The 20,757-nt window shown below is 60.3% G+C and overlaps 1 protein-coding gene across 1 annotated transcript in view; it reads right to left on the minus strand.

Annotated features, from left to right (window-relative positions):
* Positions 1-15,398: 15,398 nt before the first annotated feature.
* The window catches only part of OSBPL5 (oxysterol binding protein like 5), a 41,906-nt gene continuing 36,547 nt past the window's right edge, over positions 15,399-20,757 (minus strand). The window contains exons 16-22 of the mRNA XM_090292950.1: positions 20,424-20,513; positions 20,198-20,334; positions 19,568-19,753; positions 19,198-19,297; positions 18,381-18,519; positions 17,673-17,775; positions 15,399-16,422 (exon numbers count right to left, since the gene is read on the minus strand). Of these exons, the coding sequence (XP_090149076.1) occupies positions 16,284-16,422; positions 17,673-17,775; positions 18,381-18,519; positions 19,198-19,297; positions 19,568-19,753; positions 20,198-20,334; positions 20,424-20,513 (894 nt within the window). The 3' untranslated portion in view covers positions 15,399-16,283. The remainder of the gene's footprint in view (positions 16,423-17,672; positions 17,776-18,380; positions 18,520-19,197; positions 19,298-19,567; positions 19,754-20,197; positions 20,335-20,423; positions 20,514-20,757) is intronic.

Consider the following 20,757-nt stretch of genomic DNA (forward strand, 5'->3'; position numbering starts at 1 on the left):
GATGGAAACGTTTCAGAACTAAACTGGTCAATGTCAATGTTAGTTTCGGGTTCTGTCGTTTTCACCTCCATAAACAGGCACGTGAGCAGCAGCGACCCCTCTCTCACCTGGACCGGGTGGGCCGCACACGGTGTCTGCTGTGGGGGTGCATTTCTTCAGGATCACGTTCCCTGTGGGACACCTGTCAGGGGAGGGGGACACCGTCACTGTTCCTCCTGCCACATCGTCCCGGGTCCCAGACACCCAGGTGGCCCTGTCGCCAACAGAAGGAGTCGCAGTGGGCGCTTCCACAACCCACTTTGGGGTGCACTGCGTGCCATGAGCAGAGACCCCCAGAGGGTCCCTGAGTCACACAGGAACCCCAGCTCTCAACCCCAGCACCAGCCCACGTCCTTCCTAGCAGGACAGTGGGTGCATTTTCCTCATCGATGAATAGTCAGGCCTTGTGTGGGGGCCTGTGAACCGAAAACCGAAGGAAGTCATCCTGCTTTGAACAAAGGCTTAGATATGTAGGCCTGAGACTTCTGGCCACGCTGGAGGCGCGGACTGACACGCTCCGTCTCCCTCCGCAACTAAGAAGGAACACGACTACGGAAAAACCAGAGACAACCAGATGTTCCAGAAAATCAAACTACAGGGAAGTCCAACGTGTGAAGTTCTAATCCAGCGGTGCTCGTGGGGATGGGTAGGAGGGGCGAAGCCGGGAGGAGAGGACAGGTGTGCTGTCCGCGGCTGCTGCAGCAACGGGCGGCGAAACTCCCAGGGGAGCACCCCGGTGGCAGACCACACCCGTCCGCTCGCGATTCCAACGCTGGGGAAGGCCGACCCCCACTGCCTCCGACTGTGAGGCCCGGGGGCGTGGGGAGGGAGGAGGAGGCTCCCGGTTTCTCAGCGGAGAGTGAACGGCAGGAATCCATCTTGGACCCCCGCCCCCGCGGAAAGCGCCACCGCGTGGTGAGGAGGGTCGCCCGGTTGTGACATGTTGTACGGGGCTCCACACCCTATAGCATAGGAGGTGTGACAGCCCCGCCCAGGAAGCAAAGGTAAACACAAAACGGTCAGGATGGCACAGATCATGAGAGAGATCCTGGTGATACAGCTGACCAGACAGCAAATATCTAATCTAATGAAGCAGCAGATAGGAAACCTTTCTGAGCCTCAGTTCAGATCTTTGGTTATAAAAATGCTTACAGACCTGACAGCAGATCTTAAACAAGACAGGGAAGGAATGAAGGCTAGTCCTGCTGAAATGAACAAAAACACATACGAAACTGGTGGTGGGGGAAAGAAAACCAGGGATCAAATCAACAAACCAGAACACAGGGAAGGAACAAACAGTCAACCAGTGCAGAGAGAGGAAACGAGAAGTGAGGAAAATGAGGAGAGGCTCAGAAACCTATGGGACAGCTGTGAGTGGGCCAACATCCGAATCATAGGGTTGCCAGAAGGTGAAGAAGAACTAGAAATTGAAAAATTATATGAAAAAATAATGAAGCAGAACTTCCCTAACTTGGGGAAGGAAATAGACTTACAGGTCCAGGAAGCACAGAGAATTCCAAAATAACTGGACCCAGGGAGAACCACACCAAGACACATTATAATCAAATTGTCAGAAATTAAGGATAAAGAGAGAATCTTAAAAGCAGCAAGAGAGAAGAGAATTACATACAAAGGGGTCCCAATAAGACTCTCAGCTGATTTCTCAAAGGAGACCCTGCAGGCAAGAAGGGACTAGCCAGAAATATTCAAGGTATATCGGTATCGGCAGCTGTCAGTCGCGAGAGACGATGGTGTAGCTTCTTAAGAGTCTATCTGCACCGCCGAGAATGGCTGTGCAGTCCGACTCGGGAGTGACACGGTATCTGTCTCCTCCCGTGTTGAATCGACATCTTGTGATGACGCTGGAGTGTCCTCTCCAGTGAAGCTGAAGCTACAGAGCCTGGGCAGGGTGATATGGAGGGTCTGCTGTTGCCCATGCAGCAGACACCCCCCTCTCTTCGCAGCTGAAGGGTCCAAGGGAAAGACGGAGTCAATACAGCTTGGCTTCAGGTGCACCGCAGGAGTTGCCGGTGTTGACTACAACGTCAAACCGCCTTACGGACTCCGGCTCCGGATTTTCTGTCGGGGTTTACTCCCTTAGCCTTTCCCCTGAAGAGGTATGCCGCAAGGCAGCGGAGGTTTTTTGGAGTCAGAATTTTCCTTCTCTGATGCGCCCTGACTGGAAGATCGAACCAGCGACACTTAGCTCGCAGGCCGACACTCAATCCACTGAGCCAAACCAGCCAGGAATATTCAAGGTAATGAAAAGCAAAAACCTATAACCACGATTACTCTATCCAGTGAAGCTGGTCATTCAGAATAGAAGGGCAGAGAAAGTGCTTCCAGGACAAAGTAAAACTGAAGGAGTTCATCAGATCCAAACCACTGATATATGAGATGTTAAAGGGACTTGTTTAGGAGAAGGAGGATCAAAACTATGAACATTAAAATGAAAACTGCATCACAACAACCAACAACAGAAGCTGGGAATTGAAACAAAGGCAGACTAAGTAGGCAACGAGAGTGGGAAAAGAATTATAGGTATGGGGAACATTATGGGGGAGGTCAGGAGGGAGGGGGGGGAGGGAGGGAGGGAGATGGTACAGGAATTAGGAAGCAAAGTAGGAGGGAGTGGGGTAGACAGGAAGATGTTGAGAAGAACTATATGCACAACCAATGGGCATGGACTAAGTGGGGGGGACAGCTGGAGGGAGGGGGATCATAGGATAGAGGGGAGCAGAGGAAAAAGAAATTGGGACAACTGTGACAGCATAAACAATAAAGCATATTTCAAAAAAAAAAGAAGCGTAGGCCTTCCTTCCTAGTTGTTGCGAGACCGGGCTCCTCATCAGTCTAACGCATCCTGAAGCTGCAGGCAGGTTGGCTTAGACCCAGGAAGAGCGCGCCACGGCTCAGGACCCAGTGCTCACAGCTCCCAGCACCACACTGACGGGCGACCCCTGTCCAGGCCCCGCAGCCACCAGCCCTGTGCTCCCCCACCAGCGGTCTCCCCGCCTGCTCTCTGGACAGCGTGGGGCCTGTCCTGAGACCCCAAAGTTAGGAGCACAGTGAGAAGAAATACACAACAGGGAGAAATCTCAGGTTAGACAGCATTTCAGGACCTGAGCGCCCGTCCAGCCTGTCCCTGTCCTTCCTGTTCACCGAACGTGGCCTCAGAGGCCGGACACGCAAGGCCTGGGCCCCAGACACCGTCAGCCCCTGGGGGGAGGCACCAGGCAACCCATCAGCAACCTGGTGCCAGGGGCCTCGGGGGAGACGCCTCCAGAATCCTGTACACAGACGGTCAGTAAAAGCCAACGATGCGAAGGTCTCCTTCCGCAGGATGTGACATGAGGACACACTCCCACAAAGCAAATGCGTGATCCTGACGGGGGGCTGAGGGGAGCCAGGACATCTGGTATAGGGTCCCGCCTTGGCTGCTGGGAACAGACTCTGAGATGCTGCACCAGCTGGGGACCCAGGGAGGGACACCAGCTCATGGCGGTGACAAACGCAAGGCCGATGGTGAGCTGGGAAAAGTGAGGCTTGAGAGCGGCCCGCTGTGCATGGAAACTCGGCAAGGCGGTCAGACATGCAGGAAGGGGAACAATAGACTATAGGACGTAGGATCTGCAGATAAGGGGTGACCTGAAAACCAACGCAGCACTGTGAACCCCGAGGAGCCGAGAGAGAGGGGAGCCATCTGGCTGGAGTGTGAAGGGTCCCGGGCCGATGCTGGGCTGACCTCACATGGGGCTGAGCTCCTCAGGAACAAGCCCACCGCAGCCCGGGTCCGCGCCACCTCGGACCCCCACCGCCAGCCCCTGCGCAGAGCGCCACCTACGTGCTACATGGCGTGCAGAACTTCTTGTAGAAATGGCCTCTTGGACAGTGGCATTCCCGGTTGCTGGTCGGAGTGCACGCCGCCACCTCTTCTTGGCCTGCAGGTAGGGAAAGACGGGGTCTGTCCCAGGGGTCATGCCCTGTCCTGTGCGCACACGTGCCCCTACGTGGCCACTGGGGCTGGACACCGTGTGTCCCTAGGACGGACCTCAGCAGCCACTGCGGCGGGTCCTGAGGGCTGTCATCAGCCCTGCTGGGGACACTTCCGTGAACCTACTCACACCCCTGTGCCCCCAGGGCCAACTCCCCGAGCGGGGGTGCGGGTTCAGAAAAGGGGTCACGTGGATACATTCTGAAGCACAGTCTCAAATGCCACTGCAGGGGTTTCTTTTTAAAATAACTTACTTGCCAGACTGTCTACTTCATCAAGACTGCGGGTCTGCCTTTGCGGCTCACAAATAATGAAGCCTGCTTTTCTTATGGGGTAGCCCGTTTGTTAAGTGTGTTTATGGAACTTCATGCTGATAGGAACACTGAGGTTTCATATTTCACAGTATGGACCTCGGGGTGCGGTCCCCATCTGCTGATTTTGTGTGACAGGAGAATCCAGCCCCCGCCAAACCCTGGGGAGCGGGGACTGCCGGCTGCCGGCCGGACGGGGCAGAGTTCTCCACTCCGCGCTCAGCAGGTGGACAACTGGGGGGGTTCTTAACGCAAAGCAGTGACTCTGAGACTGGACTTGATGTTGGGGAATCCCTCCTGCTTCTCCTGGGGGGGTGAAGCGCCCCGTTCTGTGCATGGGAAGTGTGGGTGCTGGCGTTTTGGGGTGAAGCCCTAAAACATCTACAGCTGACTTGAAGTGGTCCACACAGCCCCACATTTACACACCTGCACACACATGCTCACAGCCAGCACACACATGCACACACATGCTCACAGCCAGCACACACATGCACACACATGCTCACAGCCCTCACACACACACATGCACCTGTGATCACACACCACCAACTGTGTCATCCCCGGCGCTCTCTCTTCTATTCTTTCAACTTTTCTACGTGTTTTCAAAGTTTGAGGATAAATAATTTCTGAGTCCCTGAGCGATGTTCACCTCATTAACTGTGTGTGTGCATGCGATTTCCGAGTTTTCTAGGTCAGATTTACTAACTTCTAGTTTGAGCACGGTCATCGAAAATAAAAAAGGTTGCTGAGAATGTTGAACCCGAGGGGAGCTACGGGTGTTGTCCCTTTTCCTTGCTGTCACACAGCGTGGGGAGCGTGTGTCTGCTGATAGTGTTCTCCAGCCATGTCTGTGCAGGACCGAGAGCTCTGCGCTGTGTGACCGCGACGTCCATCGGTGCCCGAAGCACCTGGCTTTCTCTGACTTGTCACGGCCGCACCGTGAGCGTCCCTGGAACTAAGTATTGACGCTGGACGTGAAGGACGGGCCACTGCGGGGCCGCGGGGCTGCCCGTGTCAGGGTCAGGCCAGGGGCCCGTGCGGAGACTCACCCTCGAAGCAGGTGGCGCACTGCAGGCAGGACCGCAGGCTATTGGGGAACGCCGTGAACGTCCCGCTGTCACACCGGTCACACGTTCCCCGGGTGTGGGGGCGGCTGCAGTGGTCACGGACACGCTCACCTGCACGAGGGGTGGGCACCGGGTCAGGTCCCCTGCAGGCACCTGGGTGGCCCTGCTGCGCGGCCTGCCCACCCCGTCCCTGGGCGCTGGCCTCGCCAAGGAGAGCATAGAAAGTCGTGTGTCTTGGGGCCTCGGATCAAAGTAACCCCTGCATCTTACAGCTTCCTGGGAACGGTGAGCACAGACCGCCTGGCGCCTCCCCCTCCTGTGCGAGCTCTGCTCCCTGCCCTGCCTGCGCGCCTCTGACAGCTGTGCTGCGGGCACCACGGGGACCCCGGCCCCCCAAACCCGGCAGACGCTGAGGCCCAGCGAGGCGCGCTCCTCGTCCAGGTCAGGAGAAGCAGCGGGACCACGGACGGCGCTCTGCTGCCCAGCCGGGGCGGGGCGCACCGCCAGTTGCCGTGGGTGTCCGGGCTCCGCCTCCGGCAGCGGCACCGCCCCGTTTCCCACCCACACGGGGCACGTGCTCCGTTCCGGAACCGAAGCGCCTCACGCCACCAGCAGGGCTCCTTGTCACCCTCCAGAGGGCAGACAGGTGCTTCCTCTAGAAGGAGTTCCTCGGGGCCACTGCCCACCTCCCCACTGCCCTGTCAGGGGCGGTCCTTCCCACGGCTGGTGCACGTGGGTTTCAGGGGCCACCAGCCAGACCGTTCCGGACTCACCCGCAGGGCAGAGCTGACAGCAGCGGCCGGCGACCCAGTACTCGTCAGGCCCGCACCTGCTCATCTGGCTGGGCCACTCCGGGCTCTGCTGGGACATCGGGGTGGTCGGGGCGGTCACCGTCAGCTGCAACAGAACGAGAAACGTGCGTGGATACCCCCTGTACCACTTCGTCTTCTCAGCCCCACTCATGTCACAGCTCAGCGGATCCCAATGTGACCCTAGGAGGCAGGTGCCGTTACCCTCCCTGGCCGGGTCTCCATCCCAGGCTCTCTCCCTGGGGAGCTGGGGCCCCTCACCACACACGCCCCGGACCCCTGAGAACACAGCGCCTGTGCCCGCCAGCCCGGGTGTGTGGGGGCAGGAGCTCATTGGCTCCAAACGTGGGTCAGGAAGGGATCCTTCTTCCCATTCCACGTCCTGGGCTGGAACGGGTTCCAACGTGCAGGCTTCACAGGCAAGGGGAATTTAGTCACAGTAACATCGACACCTGCAAGGACACTGGTGGGGCGGCCAAGCATAAAAGCAGGACAGAGGCCCCCAAATGTCCAAGTGGCCCTGACCATCGCTCCGGGCTCAGGCCTTCTGATTTCATTTATTGATTTTGTTTCAAATCCACCTTTATTGTCTATTTTCCTCTTCACATATGGAGCCTCTCCACATACCAGCTGTAAAGTCACTTCACATTGGTCAGGTACCATTTTACTGCCAAAACTTTGCTGGCATCAAAATAGGACCATTAGCCCTGGCTGGTGTGGCTCAGTGGATTGAGTGCTGGCCTGTGAACTGAAAGGTCGCCGGTTCGATTCCCAGTCAGGGCACAGGCCTGGGTTGCGGGCCAGGTCCCCAGTTGGGGGCACGTGAGAGGCAACCAACTGATGTTCCTCTCACACATCAATGTTTCTCTCCCTGTCTTTCTCTCTCCCTTCCCCTCTCACTAAAAGTAAATAATTTTTTTTTTTTAAAAAAGGACAATTAACCACTGTTAAATCTACGAAACATGCACCGAGCACAGTACACTCAGGTTTAGACACGTGGCAGTGAAACCACATGAAACAGGACGAGACCCACGTGCTCAGAATCAGGTGGTCACCGTCCCCGTCTGGTGACAGTACAGCGGCTCCCAAAGGCAGCAGAGGTGACGACAGGCACAGAGATAGGGCACCCTGAGCGCCGGGCCCTGGAAGCCCACCGTGGCGTGACCCCAGAGTCACGAGCGACCCCACCTTGCTCCCAGGTGGCCTCATGAGCCTAGAGAGTCAGGCCCCGCTGGTCCGAGATGAGAAGGGTTGGCACAGCATTGCTCGGTGACACATCCGCGCTCCTGCTGCGCATTGTGATTCTGAACCCAGCTCGTCCCAAAAACGTGTCGCAACCGTCACGATTCTCCAGGCCGGGGGTCCAACCATGGTGCCCGACGGTTACGCGGTTTGGGTCCCGTGAGCGCCGAGCCGAGCTGGAGGGCAGCCCACGTGCTGGTTTCCCGTGACACAGACGATGGGCTCGGTCAGCGTTCCCCTCGGAGGATGAGCTGATAGAGCTGCTGTGTTCCCGCCCTGAGGGTTCTAGAGCATCTGCCCGTGGCTCCCCCTGAGGCTTTAGTCCGAGGATTCTGCTCAAGCGCACGGGGACACAGGGACGCCGGCCGGACCTGCCGTCAGGGCCACCCGCCCCACTGTGCGCTGAGGGGAAGCGACAGGAAGCCGCCGTGCAGCAGGGACAGGACCCTCGGGGTCAGTGGGGGCTCCGTCAGGACAGACAGATGTTCCTGTTCTGCTGCGCACACAGCCCTGGGAACTTCCGCAGGTCTTCACCGTTCCCTTCCCAGGACTCGGAAGGAATATTCCAACAGCGACGCTGGTGTTGGACAAACCCACGTCCTGACGAGACATCGGCGCGATACGCTGGGACGTCACCGTGCGGGGTGTGAGGAGGAGCCCGCACTGCGAGTGTGAAGGGCGCCGCAGGGACCCACGGGGGGCCAAGGGGAGGGGACAGGTCCGGCCCCGGCTCTGAGCAGCGCTCCCAGCACCTCTCCCCGGGCCGGCCGGCCTCTGGGGGAGGCACCCCTTTTCTGAATGTGACGCACCGCCTGTGTGTTGTGAGCCGGGGGAACGGAGGGTGGGTGTGCGGCTCGAGGTAATGGGGACATCAGGACATTGGCAAGGGTGGCACCGCTCACCACCAGGCTTTTGCCTTTTTATGCAGACAGACCCCTGCACACCAAGGGAGGATACTGGCGATTTTCTAGCCTAAATCTTTTTTTAAAAGATTTTATTTCTTTATTTTTTAGAGAGAGGGAAAGGGAGGGAGAAAGAGAGGGAGTGACACATCAGTGTGTGGTTGCCACTCATGCACCCCCTTGTGGGGATCTGGCCCGAAAAGCAGGCCTGTGCCCTGACTGGGAATTGAACTGGTGACCTTTTGTGGGCGACAGACAGGCACAAGGAGACGTGGGAAGCAGGCAGGTGCGGGGAGACGTGGGGGACAGACAGGCGCGGGGAGGTGTGGGGGACAGGCAGGCACGGGGAGACGTGGGGGACAGACAGACTTGGTTGAAAAGACTGACCGCTGTGTGGAGCTGCCCCCCACTGGGCCCTGAGCCGCAGGTTGTCCCCCAGGCCTGCTCTGAGTCCCGCCCCCGGGGGGTTAAAGGCAGAATGGAAATGCAAAGTGGCTTTTAAGGAAAAGGGGATCTGCTTTGTTTTTCTCTAAACAGCCCCTAATCCTCGTCAGTAGGACGTGAAGAGCAGAACGACTGAGCAGGAGGAATGTTGGGAACTCGTGTGAACTACCTGGGCCTCCCCCCCCCCCCGACGGACCTGCATTCCCTTTGTTAGGACCCCCAACACTTTGGGGAGGGGCTGCATGTTTTCCCGATGCATCTCCCCTGTAGAAAGTAGACACAAACCCTGCCTAATAGAGAAACGGGGGCGATTTTCCTGAGAGAACACCCCGCCCTCCCTTCCCCAGATGGAGATTGTGTCTGAGTGGCTCCTTCATCCGCTCCGAGGGACCCAGGTCTCTCTCAGGTGGCGTCCGACCTGGGGCTTGTCCCCGAGGGTTCTTCCGGTTCCCAGGGGGGGCGCTCCATCCACTGAGCCACGCAGGACAGGGCTACTTATTCTTTTTTAAGTTATTGATTTGAGAGACAGAAAGAGCGAAACATCGATCAGCTGCCTCCCGCTCGCATCCCACACAGAGATGGAAGCGCAGCGAGGTGTGTGGTCCGACCAGGGAACCCAGCCCACAGCCCTGGGGCACCAGAGTGCGCTCCAAGCCCCGGCCGCGCAGTCTGGGTTTTTTTTTTCCTGCCCCCCCCCTTTTTTCTTTTTTGCTGTGAGTGACAGCCCTCCCCTCTGGAGCCCCACGGTGCCTTTCCTCACCCTTAGCTCAGAGTGTCAGATATACAATTTTTCCTTTCTGACCCTGAACCCTTCATGGACGTGAGGTCTCAGATGCTCCCATGTATGCAGGGCCCCCATATATATGTATGTAATTAAATTTGATTATTTCCTTTTGTTTATCTTATGTCTATTTGAGTATTAGACTAGCTGGAAGAACCTAGAATGGTAGAGAAAAGTTTCTTCTTCCCCCTCAGATTTCTGCCTGAATCAGTATTTCCCAAATAGCTATTCTTTTTGATCTTAAATAAACACTTGTTGCCTCTCAATTTGGCCCTTTCTTTTCAGGTTAACACAACCAACCAGGCAGTGTGTTTTGCTCTGGCAGCGCAAGCAAACTCATACACCATGTCTAGGGAAATAGACAAAAGCGCTATTTCCTGGCATACACCCCTCTTTGGGAAACCAGGGCAGAATGTGAAGCCTGGGAGGGTTGTCTGAATGGAGCTCCACGTGGAAGGAGACAAGTCCTCCCCTGACACTTCTGATCCACACTGAATGCCCATCTGAAGCCTGTCTCCTGGGATGTGCAAGAAGATATGGAAAAAGTCAGATTCAGAAACGTGTATCTGGTTCCTAGCCGCCTCATGTCCACTTCTATGAGAGGAGAATAGGCGGATGGCTGCCAATGGCTGAAATCTTTACATTTCTATCTTAACAAGAAAAAAGAAAGAAAAGAAAAAGAAAACAAGAAACTTAGCTCATCAAACCATGGAAAGCAATACAGGCTTTTTACAGCAGGGCTCAGGGATCTCTAGCCCTTTCCAGAGCAGCCAGCCGCAGGCACCGCGGTCTTCGGCTAAGCCTGTGGGGACAGAGGATTCTCCCAAGAAGGGAGGGTTCGGACCAGACCCAGGAGAGGCCTGAGCCTGTGGGGACACACCCTGAGCGGAGTCCTGAGCGTGAGTCACGGAGCTGCGCAGCCCCACGGCTAGCAGCGGTCTAGGCCCCTAGCGGACTGGTTTTTTTTTTTAATCCTCAGCAGGGAGCATATCAATGTACAGATGGGAGGGGAGAGAGGAGAGGAGACAGCTCCTGCTGCGTCCCCAGGGAAGATTCCTGCCCGTGCCCTGACATAGCGAACGGAGCCCTGGGGAGGGGCCTCTGCTGCCTGAGCCTCCGCGCCTGGGCCACGCTGTGAACTTCAAAAGTATATAACCCTAGACCACCAACTTACACCACACACGAGAATAAACTCAAGATGGATCAAATACTTAAATGTAAGCTGTGACACCATAAAAGTCCTAGAGGAAAACATAGGCAAGAAAATATCAGAAATCTCACGTAACAATCTCTTCACAGATACATCTCCTAAAGCAAGAGAAATAAAGGAAAAAATAAATAAATGGGATTACATCAAATTAAAGAGTTTCTGTTCAGCAAAAGAAAACATCAGCAAGGTGAAAAGGAAACCAATCATATGGGAAAACATATTCGCCAATGATATCACAGACAGGGGACTGATTTCCAAAATATATAAAGAGCTGATACGACTAAACATCAAGAAAACAAACAACCCAATTAAAAAATGGGCAAGGGACCTGAACAAACACTTCTCCGAAGAGGACATACAGAAGGTCCATAGACACATGAAAAAATGCTCAACATCATTAGCCATCAGGGAGATGCAAATAAAAACCACAATGAGATACCACCTCACACCAGTCAGAATGGCCATCATCAACAAATCAACAAGCAACAAGTGCTGGTGAGGATGCGGAGAAATGGGAACCCTGGTGCCCTGCTGGTGGGAATGCAGACTGGTGCAGCCACTATGGAGAACAGTATGGAATTACCTCAAAAAACTGAAAATGGAACTGCCTTTTGAACCAGCGACTCCACTACTAGGATTAAACCCGAAGAATCTTGAAACACCAATTCAAAAGAACTTATGCACCCCTGTGTTAATAGCAGCACTGTTTACAATAGCCAAGTGCTGGAAACAACCTAAGTGCCCATCTGTAGATGAGTGGATCAAAAAGCTGTGGTACATTTACACAATGGAATACTATGCAGCAGAAAGAAAGAAGGAACTCCTGCCATTTGCAACAACATGGATGGAACTAGAGAGAATTATGCTCAGTGAAATAAGCCAGGCAAAGAAAGCAAAATACCGTATGATATTACCTAATACAGGAAACTAATGGGCAACACAAACAAAGGAACTAAATAGAACAAAGAGCAGAATAGCAGTCAATAGGGGGGAGGGGGAGGGAGAGAAGGGGGATAAGTGAGGGAAGGGTGTAATTAAAGAACTTGTATAAATGACTCATGGACATGAACAACGGGGAGGGATGTGATTGTAGGAGAGGGGGTGGGCTGGGTGGGGAGAGAAATTAGGGGAAAAGGGGACAACTGTAACTGAAAAACCAAAAAAAAAAAGTATATAACCCCCATGGAGCTGTTAAAGTGCCCCCTCCCCGAACTAGAAATGCTTAATTACAATTAAATACGTAATCTCACTGCGCGGAGGCGTGGCAGAGCCCCAGCGCCCCACCCCCCAAGTCCAAGTGGAGAGCGCCCCCCCACCCCGCGGCAGGAACGGCGGGACTCCCCTGCCCGGAGACCCCGCCCCGGCCCGCACCGCGTCACTCCCAGCACATTCGGGCCCCTGGTGACCACGCCTCCTTTGCACGTGCTCACTGAGGTTCAACTTTCAAAGTAGAGAACCAGAACTGGGAGGCTTCCAGCACCCCAGTCCGATGCCACGCACCCCACAGCTGTCCCCGCAGATGGCAGAGGGCAGATGAGAGGCAGGGAGGGCATATGAGAGAGGCAGGGGGCAGATGAGAGAGGCGGGGGAGTAGATGAGAGAGGCGGGGGGCAGATGAGAGAGGCGGGGGAGTAGATGAGAGAGGTGGGGGGCAGATGAGGGAGGCAGGGGGGCAGATCAGAGGCGGGGGGCAGATGAGAGGCAGGGGGGCAGATGAGAGAGGCGGGGGGGCAGATGAGAGAGGCGGGGGCAGATGAGAGGCAGGGGGGGCAGATGAGAGAGGCGGGGGGGCAGATGAGAGAGGCGGGGGGGCAGATGAGAGAGGCGGGGGGCAGATGAGAGAGGCGGGGGGCAGATGAGAGAGGCGGGGGGGCAGATGAGAGAGGCGGGGGGGCAGATGAGAGGCAGGGGGGCATATGAGAGAGGCGGGGGGCAGATGAGAGGCAGGGGGACAATGAGCGAGCCCTTGAACTGGGACCCCAGTGGCTCCTGTGCTGGGTGCTCTGCCCCTTTGGGCTGCGCCTAGCCCTGCCATCCCCCCTCACCCTGGCCCCGGAACTCACACTTGTTTCAGACATTTTGCGACGGCGCTCCGCCACCTCCAGGTGGTCAGAGTCTTCACTGTCCGGTTCCCCCTCCCACCGGACACCCATCTGCACTCCAACCTGCGGCAGCGGCAGCAGGGCCATGGTGTCTGGGCTCTTCAGGTCCTGGCGGGCAGTGCAGCCTGCTCTGCTTGGGTGAATGGGCTGAGTATGCTCAGGTGCGTGGCACGGCCCCCGCGCCGTCTCCGGCCGCCCCCTCTCTCTGGCCTCTTGCGCAATCCTACCCCGGTCCGGTAAATGCTTGCCTCACAGGCTGCTGCTGGGTCCCTGAACGAGCCTGACTCACGATGTTCAGTCCTCAGGAGCCTTCTTCCTTCCGTGAGTACAGCCGGGGAGCAGGCTCCGCTTTCCTGAGCCAGGACATGCACCAGGGGGCAGAGTTCTCAGAAAGACCGAGGGGCAGTTCTGGGAGGGGCGGGGGGCAGTTCTGATTGAGGCAGCCAACTGACGCTTCCCTCCGTTTGTTCCTCCTCCTCGCTCTAAAAATCTAAATAAAACATGTTCCTAGAGCTCTAAATAATTTTCCTCGATGAGTTAGTCATATCCTTTTCAGTCGCCTGAGCTCAAATACTTCAAATGAATGCTAAATTAATATCATTTAAAGCAGGCAATCCTTACCCCAAAAGCGTTGTAAACATTTTAATCAGCAAGACTCGTTTCTCTCCCACGCCCGGAGCTGCTGCCTCTGCCCGCCATGCGCCCTCCCTGCCCTGGCTCTGGGACAAGTTTGCACCCCCTCGCCACCCCCCCCCCCCCCACTCGCTGCAGTGGGCCGGCTTCTGAGCTGGAGGGTGGCTCCCCCAGCACGAGCACCCCGCCCTCTCCAACGACACCCCCCAACCCCCGCTGTCACAGGGCTCCGATCTCAGCCCTGGGGACCACCCCAGACCCGAGGTGTGTCCCTCGCTCTCCCCTCAAGCGTAGTCTTGCAGTGGCTCAGAAGCAATTCTGGGGAGGGGGCTGGTGGGGAGGGGAGGGGTGGGGCAGGAGACATTTCTCTAGGCTCCTCCAGGGGAAGGAGACCTGCCCTTCAAGGGGCTGACTGCGCCCCGCGCTGGCACGGTCTCTGGGCCCGCCTCCAAGGCCCCCACCACAGCCCACAGCCCACAGCCCACAGGGGCTGGGAGGGAACCACAGCCGCTTAATGAATGCAAACACCGGAAAGAGGATCACTTGTGGCTCCTCGAGTTGGCAAATGCCATTGAAGTGACTGAGTCGCTGAGAGCCATGCATTTGCTGCTGCGCGTCCAGCGAGGAAGTCACTGCACAGTGTCCCCACCAATACATGGGGTCTGAGAAGGGGGCCCCGCGCAGAGGGCGGGACGGGGGGCACCGCTTGGGCCCACAGCACTCCGGAAGGTCCCCGCCAGCACCCGTCTGCCCAGCAGTCGCCCTGGTGGACCAGAAACAGCCCCAGGGTCCTGGCAGACCCTCCCAGGGGCGCCCCCCCCCCTTCTGCTCCTGCTGATGTGGGACAGTTCTCTGCACCACACCAAGGACAAAGATTCTGCAGAGGACCCCAGGCGGCAGGACGGGCTGGGGAGCTCCTGACTCAGGGCTGCTACCCACCTGCAGAAACTGTCCCCCGGAAGGCACCCCTCTCCAGCACAGGCCACAGCCCCCGGGGTGCAGGCCGCTCCGCCTCCCTGCATGGGTGCCAGTCCGAGCCCCACCCTGTGCTGGGCCTTGGGGGCCCAGGTGGAGAGGCCTGGACGTTGTGGGGCCCAGGCGCCCTCCTGCGCCCTCTGCCCCCCCTTCCCGCTGTCCCCCGCCTTCCCCACGCTGTGAGGAGGGGCCCCGGCCTCCCCCTGCTGTGGTCGGTGGGTCTGTGGCCCGCTGCCCCCGCCCTCCTTCACCAGCGTCCTGGGCTGTCCCCGCACAGGCAGGCCACCCACTCTGGCCCTGGTGACAGTGGGTACTTGGAATGGCGGTCACAGAGGAAACGAAGCTAAGAGCCAGCAGGGCAGGGAGGGGGGCAGCTGGTGGGGAGAAGGGACCAGGCACAACGGGCCTCGGGCCACCCAGTCCCCGTGGGTCCCTGGAGTGTCCGGGGGTATGGGCTGGGGGCAGTGCCGCTCTATGTGGGCCCTCAGCTGGCTCATCAGACAGTCGGTGGGACCCCTCCCCACTCCTGGGCTGGCTTCTCACTGCTCCCTGCAAACGACAGCCCATCCTCTCTGGGCCCCCTCCATCCCCGGGACCTTGGACCCCTCTCCTGGGCCCCCTCCATCCTCAGGGTCTGGGATCGCTCCCCTGGGCCCCCCTTGGTCCCCCTCCACCCTTGGGACCTTGGACCCCTCCCCTGGGCCCCCTTCATCCTCGGGGCCTTGGAGCCCTCCCCAGGGCCCTCCAGCCCCAGACAGCCCCCTGCTGGTATTGAGTCTCTCCCCATGAGGACCCCCCTCATATGCAGAACTCCGTCAAGGAGACAACGCCCATGTGTGTGTTCCTTTATTTCAGGGAATTGTGCATAGACATGTCCCCACCCTGGGGGACAAGACTGGGGTTACAAGAACGAAAACGAGGCAGTCAGCTCAGAGGGCACGGCCACAGCGTAGTTTAAGGCTCCGCGTGTACCTCCATGTGCAGGCGCTCACGCACACACGCACACACACGTGGCACTGGACACAGCACAGAGGCCAGACAGACGCTGCCCGCCGCCTGCCTGAAGTATTGCTGTTGCGTTTATGTGAGGAGGGTCGCACGGGGAGACACGCATCAGCTGGGGCCCGGACGCAGGTCTGCCAGGACTGGGCAGCCGTGCTGTGGCCACGCCGCGGCAACCCCAAGCGCCCACGCCGCCCGCAGGGCTGGGCTGCGGAGGCGGCCGGCTCCTTACTTCCAACTCGGCTCCGTGCCGCGGTGGCACAGTGAGCCCAGGGGTCCTCTCAGGGCCGGCCCAGCGTCCTTCCCCCAGGGGCCCCTCCGCGGTGACAGGGTTAGGTTCTCAGGAGGGCCAGCCCGCAGGTCAGGACCAATGAGGCCCTGGGGTCCCCTGGCTTGCTCCTCCCTCCCCTGCACCCCGGTGTGGAGCGATGTCTGACCCTGGGGGGCCCTCCTGCTCCCGGCCTGCATCACCCCCACGTCGCAGCGGGGAGCTGGACTGGGAGGGAGAGGCCAGAGGACCAGGGCGTGCGTCTCATGACAAAGTGGCATTTGGCTTGAGCATTAAGGCCAGCACTGGGCGAAGGCCCCTCAGAGCGGCCAGCGCCTCCCCACGAGGCGCCGGGCGGCCCCCAGGCCCCTCCTGCTGTCCTCGTGCCGCCAGGGCCCCTCTGTCCACAGGGGCAGAGCTCACGGCGTCCCTTGCCTCCTCGGGGCTGCTGGGAAGTGCTGGGCGCCGGGGAGGGAGGCCGCGGCCACACCGCCTGGAGGGCGCTCAGGTGAGGATGTGGTTCAGGAGCAGCTGACACGCCAGGAACACGCAGAGCAGGCACCAGGCCCGCGGGCTGTGCAGGGGGCCCGGGGCCGCCGCCGGCCTGGCCCCGGCCGTGGCGCTCAGCATGGCCACCAGCTGCCTGCGAGGGCCGGGCACAGCGGCTCAGCCAGGCCTGCACGCGCCGCCCTCCAGGGAGCTGGGCGTGAGGGGCGTGATCAGGGCAGGGTACCCGACTGGGGAGCTGGGCCCCCCTCCCACCCCTGTTCTGATGGTGAGTTGTGACCCGCCTCCCTCCCCCCGAAAGTCATATGTTGGCTCCCTGACCCCCAGGACCTCAGGATGTGACAGCGTTTGGAGAGAGAGCCTTTAAAGGGGTGATGAGGGTAAAGGAGGCCGTTGGCGTGGCCCTAATCCAATGTGCCTGGTGTCCTTATCAGAAGGGATCAGGACACGGACACACAGAGGGCCGGCCGTGTGGGGACACAGGGAGAAGGTGACCGTCTCCATGCCCAGGAGAGAGGCCTGAGCAGGAGCCAGCCCTGTGCACACATGGCTCCAAGACTCCAGCCTCCAGGATGGGACAGTGAGTGGCCGTGGTTTAAGCTGCTTGGTCTGTGGGACTTTGTTATGTGGCCCCAGGATACACCCTGCCCTGACTCATGGGTTCTTCTGCTTTCCCTCTTCCAGCTCCTCCCTGGCCACCTGCATCTTCCTCCAGGAAGGCCTCCCTGACCAACCCTAGGTTTCCAGGGGCAGCCAGGAGCGGGGTCCCAGGCAGAGTTCAGCCCCCTGCACCATCTTCTTCCCACCCCAGGGACGCTGCTACCACCCTCTCTTGCAGAGGAGGGGACTGGGGCGCGGCAGCCCGGGGCCCCCAGCTAGTGAGCGTGGACTGAGCCAGGATTCGTCCCTGGAGCAAAGCTGGAAGCTGCGGCTCTGTCCCACCTCTGGGGAGGCCGCTCACGGAAGGGCCACGTGGCCGGGTGGCTGGTACCCACGCAGCCACAGAGCTCAGCTCGCGGGCTTTCCCTGCCTGCCGGCTCGCTCACCGTGCTCCCCCACCCCCGCCTGAGCGTCTGACCCGAGGGCTGCTGCGCACTCAGGGCTGGGGGACTGCGAGCGGCACCGGGCCGGCTCCCGCCTGGGTCCAGGCCCCATGACCCGCAGGGACTGCTCCCGTTCACCAGGGGTCCCCGCTGCCCACGGCCACCGCATCCTCCCCTGGCCGCCTGGCTCTGCCCAGCTCAGCCGCTCACACGGGACTCCCTGCTGGCCGCCCGCCCCTCACAGAGGGCACAGCCCCGGTGGCCACCTGTGCCCTCGCCCGCACCCAGACCCTTGGGGTTCCCAGCTCCCAGTGACCTGTGATCAGGGGCCCCGGAGGCCTACCTGTGCAGCTCCTGCTGGGCCTCCTGCAGTGACAGGACGGCCCCGTGCAGGGCCTGCAGCTGCCCGGCCGCCTTCCCACACCGCGGGCACGGGCTCGCGCCGCCTGGGACGGCAGGCCGCCAGTCGCAGGACCAGGGCAAGGGACACAGGAGGGGAGGGGAGGGGAGAACGGCGGGTGGGTGAGCTGAGATGCCGGGGAGCCAGTGTGGGGTCCCAGGGTCGTGCCCGGCTCCAGCCCCTGCCCCACTTCACAGGAGCCTTCAGGGCAAAGCTAATGGTACAGACACACAGGGAGAGGCACCGTGGGGCGTTTCCGGCGGGACCCCAGGCTCAGCTGGCCCCCAAGAAGCGCTGGGAGACAGAAATGGCCAACTGTGGCTCATGACTGCAGAGGCGGGGGCCAAGCTGGGAGACACAGCACTCGGCCTGTGAGGGTAACGGGAGGAGGGGCAGGGTGGGACCCGAGGGTCATAGACAGAGGGACACTGCGCAGCCCCGCCCCTCACATCTCCCGCCAGGCAGGGGTGTGCCCGCCTGGCTTCCCCCTGCTGTCACCTGCCATCAGCTCAGGGAGGCCCCTGGAGGACCCCTGGGAGGACACCCAGGTCAGGGAAGGAGCCTCCCCCTCGGACAAGGCTACTTGGCCACCTGGGGAGGGCGCTTCTCTCGCCTTCCCACCCACAGAAGGGCCTGCCCTGGAGGGCTCACCGGGGACAAAGCCTCCGTCCCCATCCTCATCCGAGAGCTCCGGGCAGGACTCAGGTGTGGAGCCGCTGCTCTCGGTGACCTGGCTGTGGCCGGAGGGCTGGTCGCTGGCCTTGCGCAGCCGCCGGTCTGGGCCGGGTCCCTGCAGAGAGACAGAGGCACTGGGCAGGGAGCCCGCCTGGGGCCTCCGTACCCACCTCACCCCCTGGGGACCTGCCGGGGGTGCCGCTGGCAGAGCGGCCAGCAGAGGCGGAAGCTGCTGGACTGGGGGGCACAGAGGAGGGGCGGCGGCCGCCCTGGCGTGTTCAGCACCGGGAGCCGGAGCACGTGGGCTGGCCACGCCCTGTGACTCTGTGCAGGAGGACTTTTCTGGCTTCCCTCCCACCCTCCGGCCCACGCTTCAGGCCCAGGCATCTGGGCAAAGGCTGGCTCCGCCTCCTGCTGGCCGGGCAACTGCCTGGCTCCCCGGGGCCTCCGTTTCCTCGTCTGTGGAATGGGATCACGTGCCAACACCACAGAGGGTGGCTCTGGGAACAGGGTGCTAAAACCGACCCACGGACAAGGAGCCCGACACTGAGCATCCTGCGAGTCCAGGTGACCGGGTCCCATGCTGGGGAAGGTGGGGCAAGGGCCCAGGTGCGGGGCCACAGGCAGCCCTGCTCGGGGTTGTGTGGGAGAGTGTGAGGACAGGGGACAGAGAGGAGGGGGCCAAGGGGGTGGCAGCACAGCCACCTGCAGCGTGACTGCCCCTCCCGCAGCTGAGGACGCCTAGCGGGGGCCCCAGGGTGCTGACTTGGCGCCTGGGCCCTGGACGGCTCACCACGTGGGTCTGGGGGGCCCGGCTCCCCCGCTGCAGGGTGTGCAGCACTCCATCTTGCTCAAACTGGGCGATGTCCCTCAGTGGGTCCCAGGGTCTGTGGCTGAAAGGTCCAGAGGGGCAGTGACCCTCGGGGGAAGGTGACACCGTCCCAGCCAGGGCTTTGCCAAGAGGAACTGTTGCCCACACCCATGTGCAGGGTCTGCTTGAAGGGCCATCTGGGGAGACCCACTATGACACCCGCCCCACCACTCGCTCCTTGAGGGGAGCAGGAGCCCCTCATGATTCTCAGGCCCAGGGCCTGGATGGGGTGGGGACAGTCTGCTGGGCCAGCCATCGCAGGGCCCTTGGGCCACCACCTGCCAGCACTCACTCCTCAAAACGGTAGCGCCACTCCTGGGTGGCAGGGTCCAGCTGGAACAGCCGGGGCATCCAGGGTGTGAGGCTCTGCTGGCGCTCGCGGGCTCGCTGCCGCTGAGCCTCCTCCAGGAGAAACTTCTCTCGCGTGGCCTTGTGCTGGTCACCGTCCCTGATGGCCCTGGTGACGTGCTGCCAGAGCCTGCGGGTGGCACCTGCTCTGAACGGGGAGCCCAGGCAGCCACGCTCCCTCAGCAGCGGAGGGGATGCTTAGAACAACCTGCACTTGATTGCCCCCAGGGACAGGGAGCTCACTGCCTCTCAGGGCACCTGGGTCTCCTGGGACGCTGTTTAGTCAACACAAGATGGTTCCGTCATAGGTTGAGCTCACGCCTCTTGCCAGCAGGGCCCTTCCTGTGGGCTGCTGGTCACCTGCTGGCAGTGACTCGCCCCAGACCTCTCTCCCTCTCCCTCCAGCTGTCCCCCTCCCCCGCAGCATGTCTCAGCTGCCACAAGGGATCCACTCGGAAGTCCCCATCCCAGCAAGGGAGTCCTTGCTCATAGCCCTGAAGCCCTGCCCACTGGGAGAGCAGCTACCGGCCTGGCCATGCCGGCCCGTGGGCCCCCGTGTGCCTGGCAGCCTCACCTCTCCGACTCCAGCTCCGTCTGCTCCTCAAAGAGCACCGTGCGCCGCCTCAGCCTCTGCCCGTGCTCCGGCCCGCTCGGGTTCCAGAAGAGCTCTGTGCCTCCCCGCCCCTCCTCCTGGATAAACACTTCCCTGTCCTGCCGCGGGCGGACGGGGGGCCGGGCGGGTCAGGGGTGCGGGCCCCGTGGCCGCCCTGGTGCCCGGGGACCCGGGGGCGGCCGCTCACCCAGTGTCCGGAGAGACGCGCCAGGACCTCCTCTCCCGCTGCGATCCTCCCCGAGACCTGGTTGACGCTCGTGCTTCCCCCAAAGAAAGGCTGAGGGACAGGCCGGGACAGATGCCCATGAGCGGCAAGGCTGGCGGCCTGTCCGTGGGCCCGGGCACCCCTCGGTGCGCTGGGGGAGGGTGTCCCTGCCAGAAGCCCATCCTTGTGGGACGTGGAGTGGGCACCCTCACGGGGTGCAGGCGCTGACCCGCAGCTGGGAGCCCAGCCGGGACAGGACCCGAGCTAGAGGCCACCACTCATGCCTAGGGCCTAAGCCTGAGCTCCAGGACGCAGG

Source organism: Furipterus horrens, unplaced genomic scaffold (genome assembly GCF_987537825.1).
Source record: "Furipterus horrens unplaced genomic scaffold, mFurHor1.1.pri manual_scaffold_2, whole genome shotgun sequence".
Taxonomy (NCBI): Eukaryota; Metazoa; Chordata; class Mammalia; order Chiroptera; family Furipteridae; genus Furipterus; species Furipterus horrens.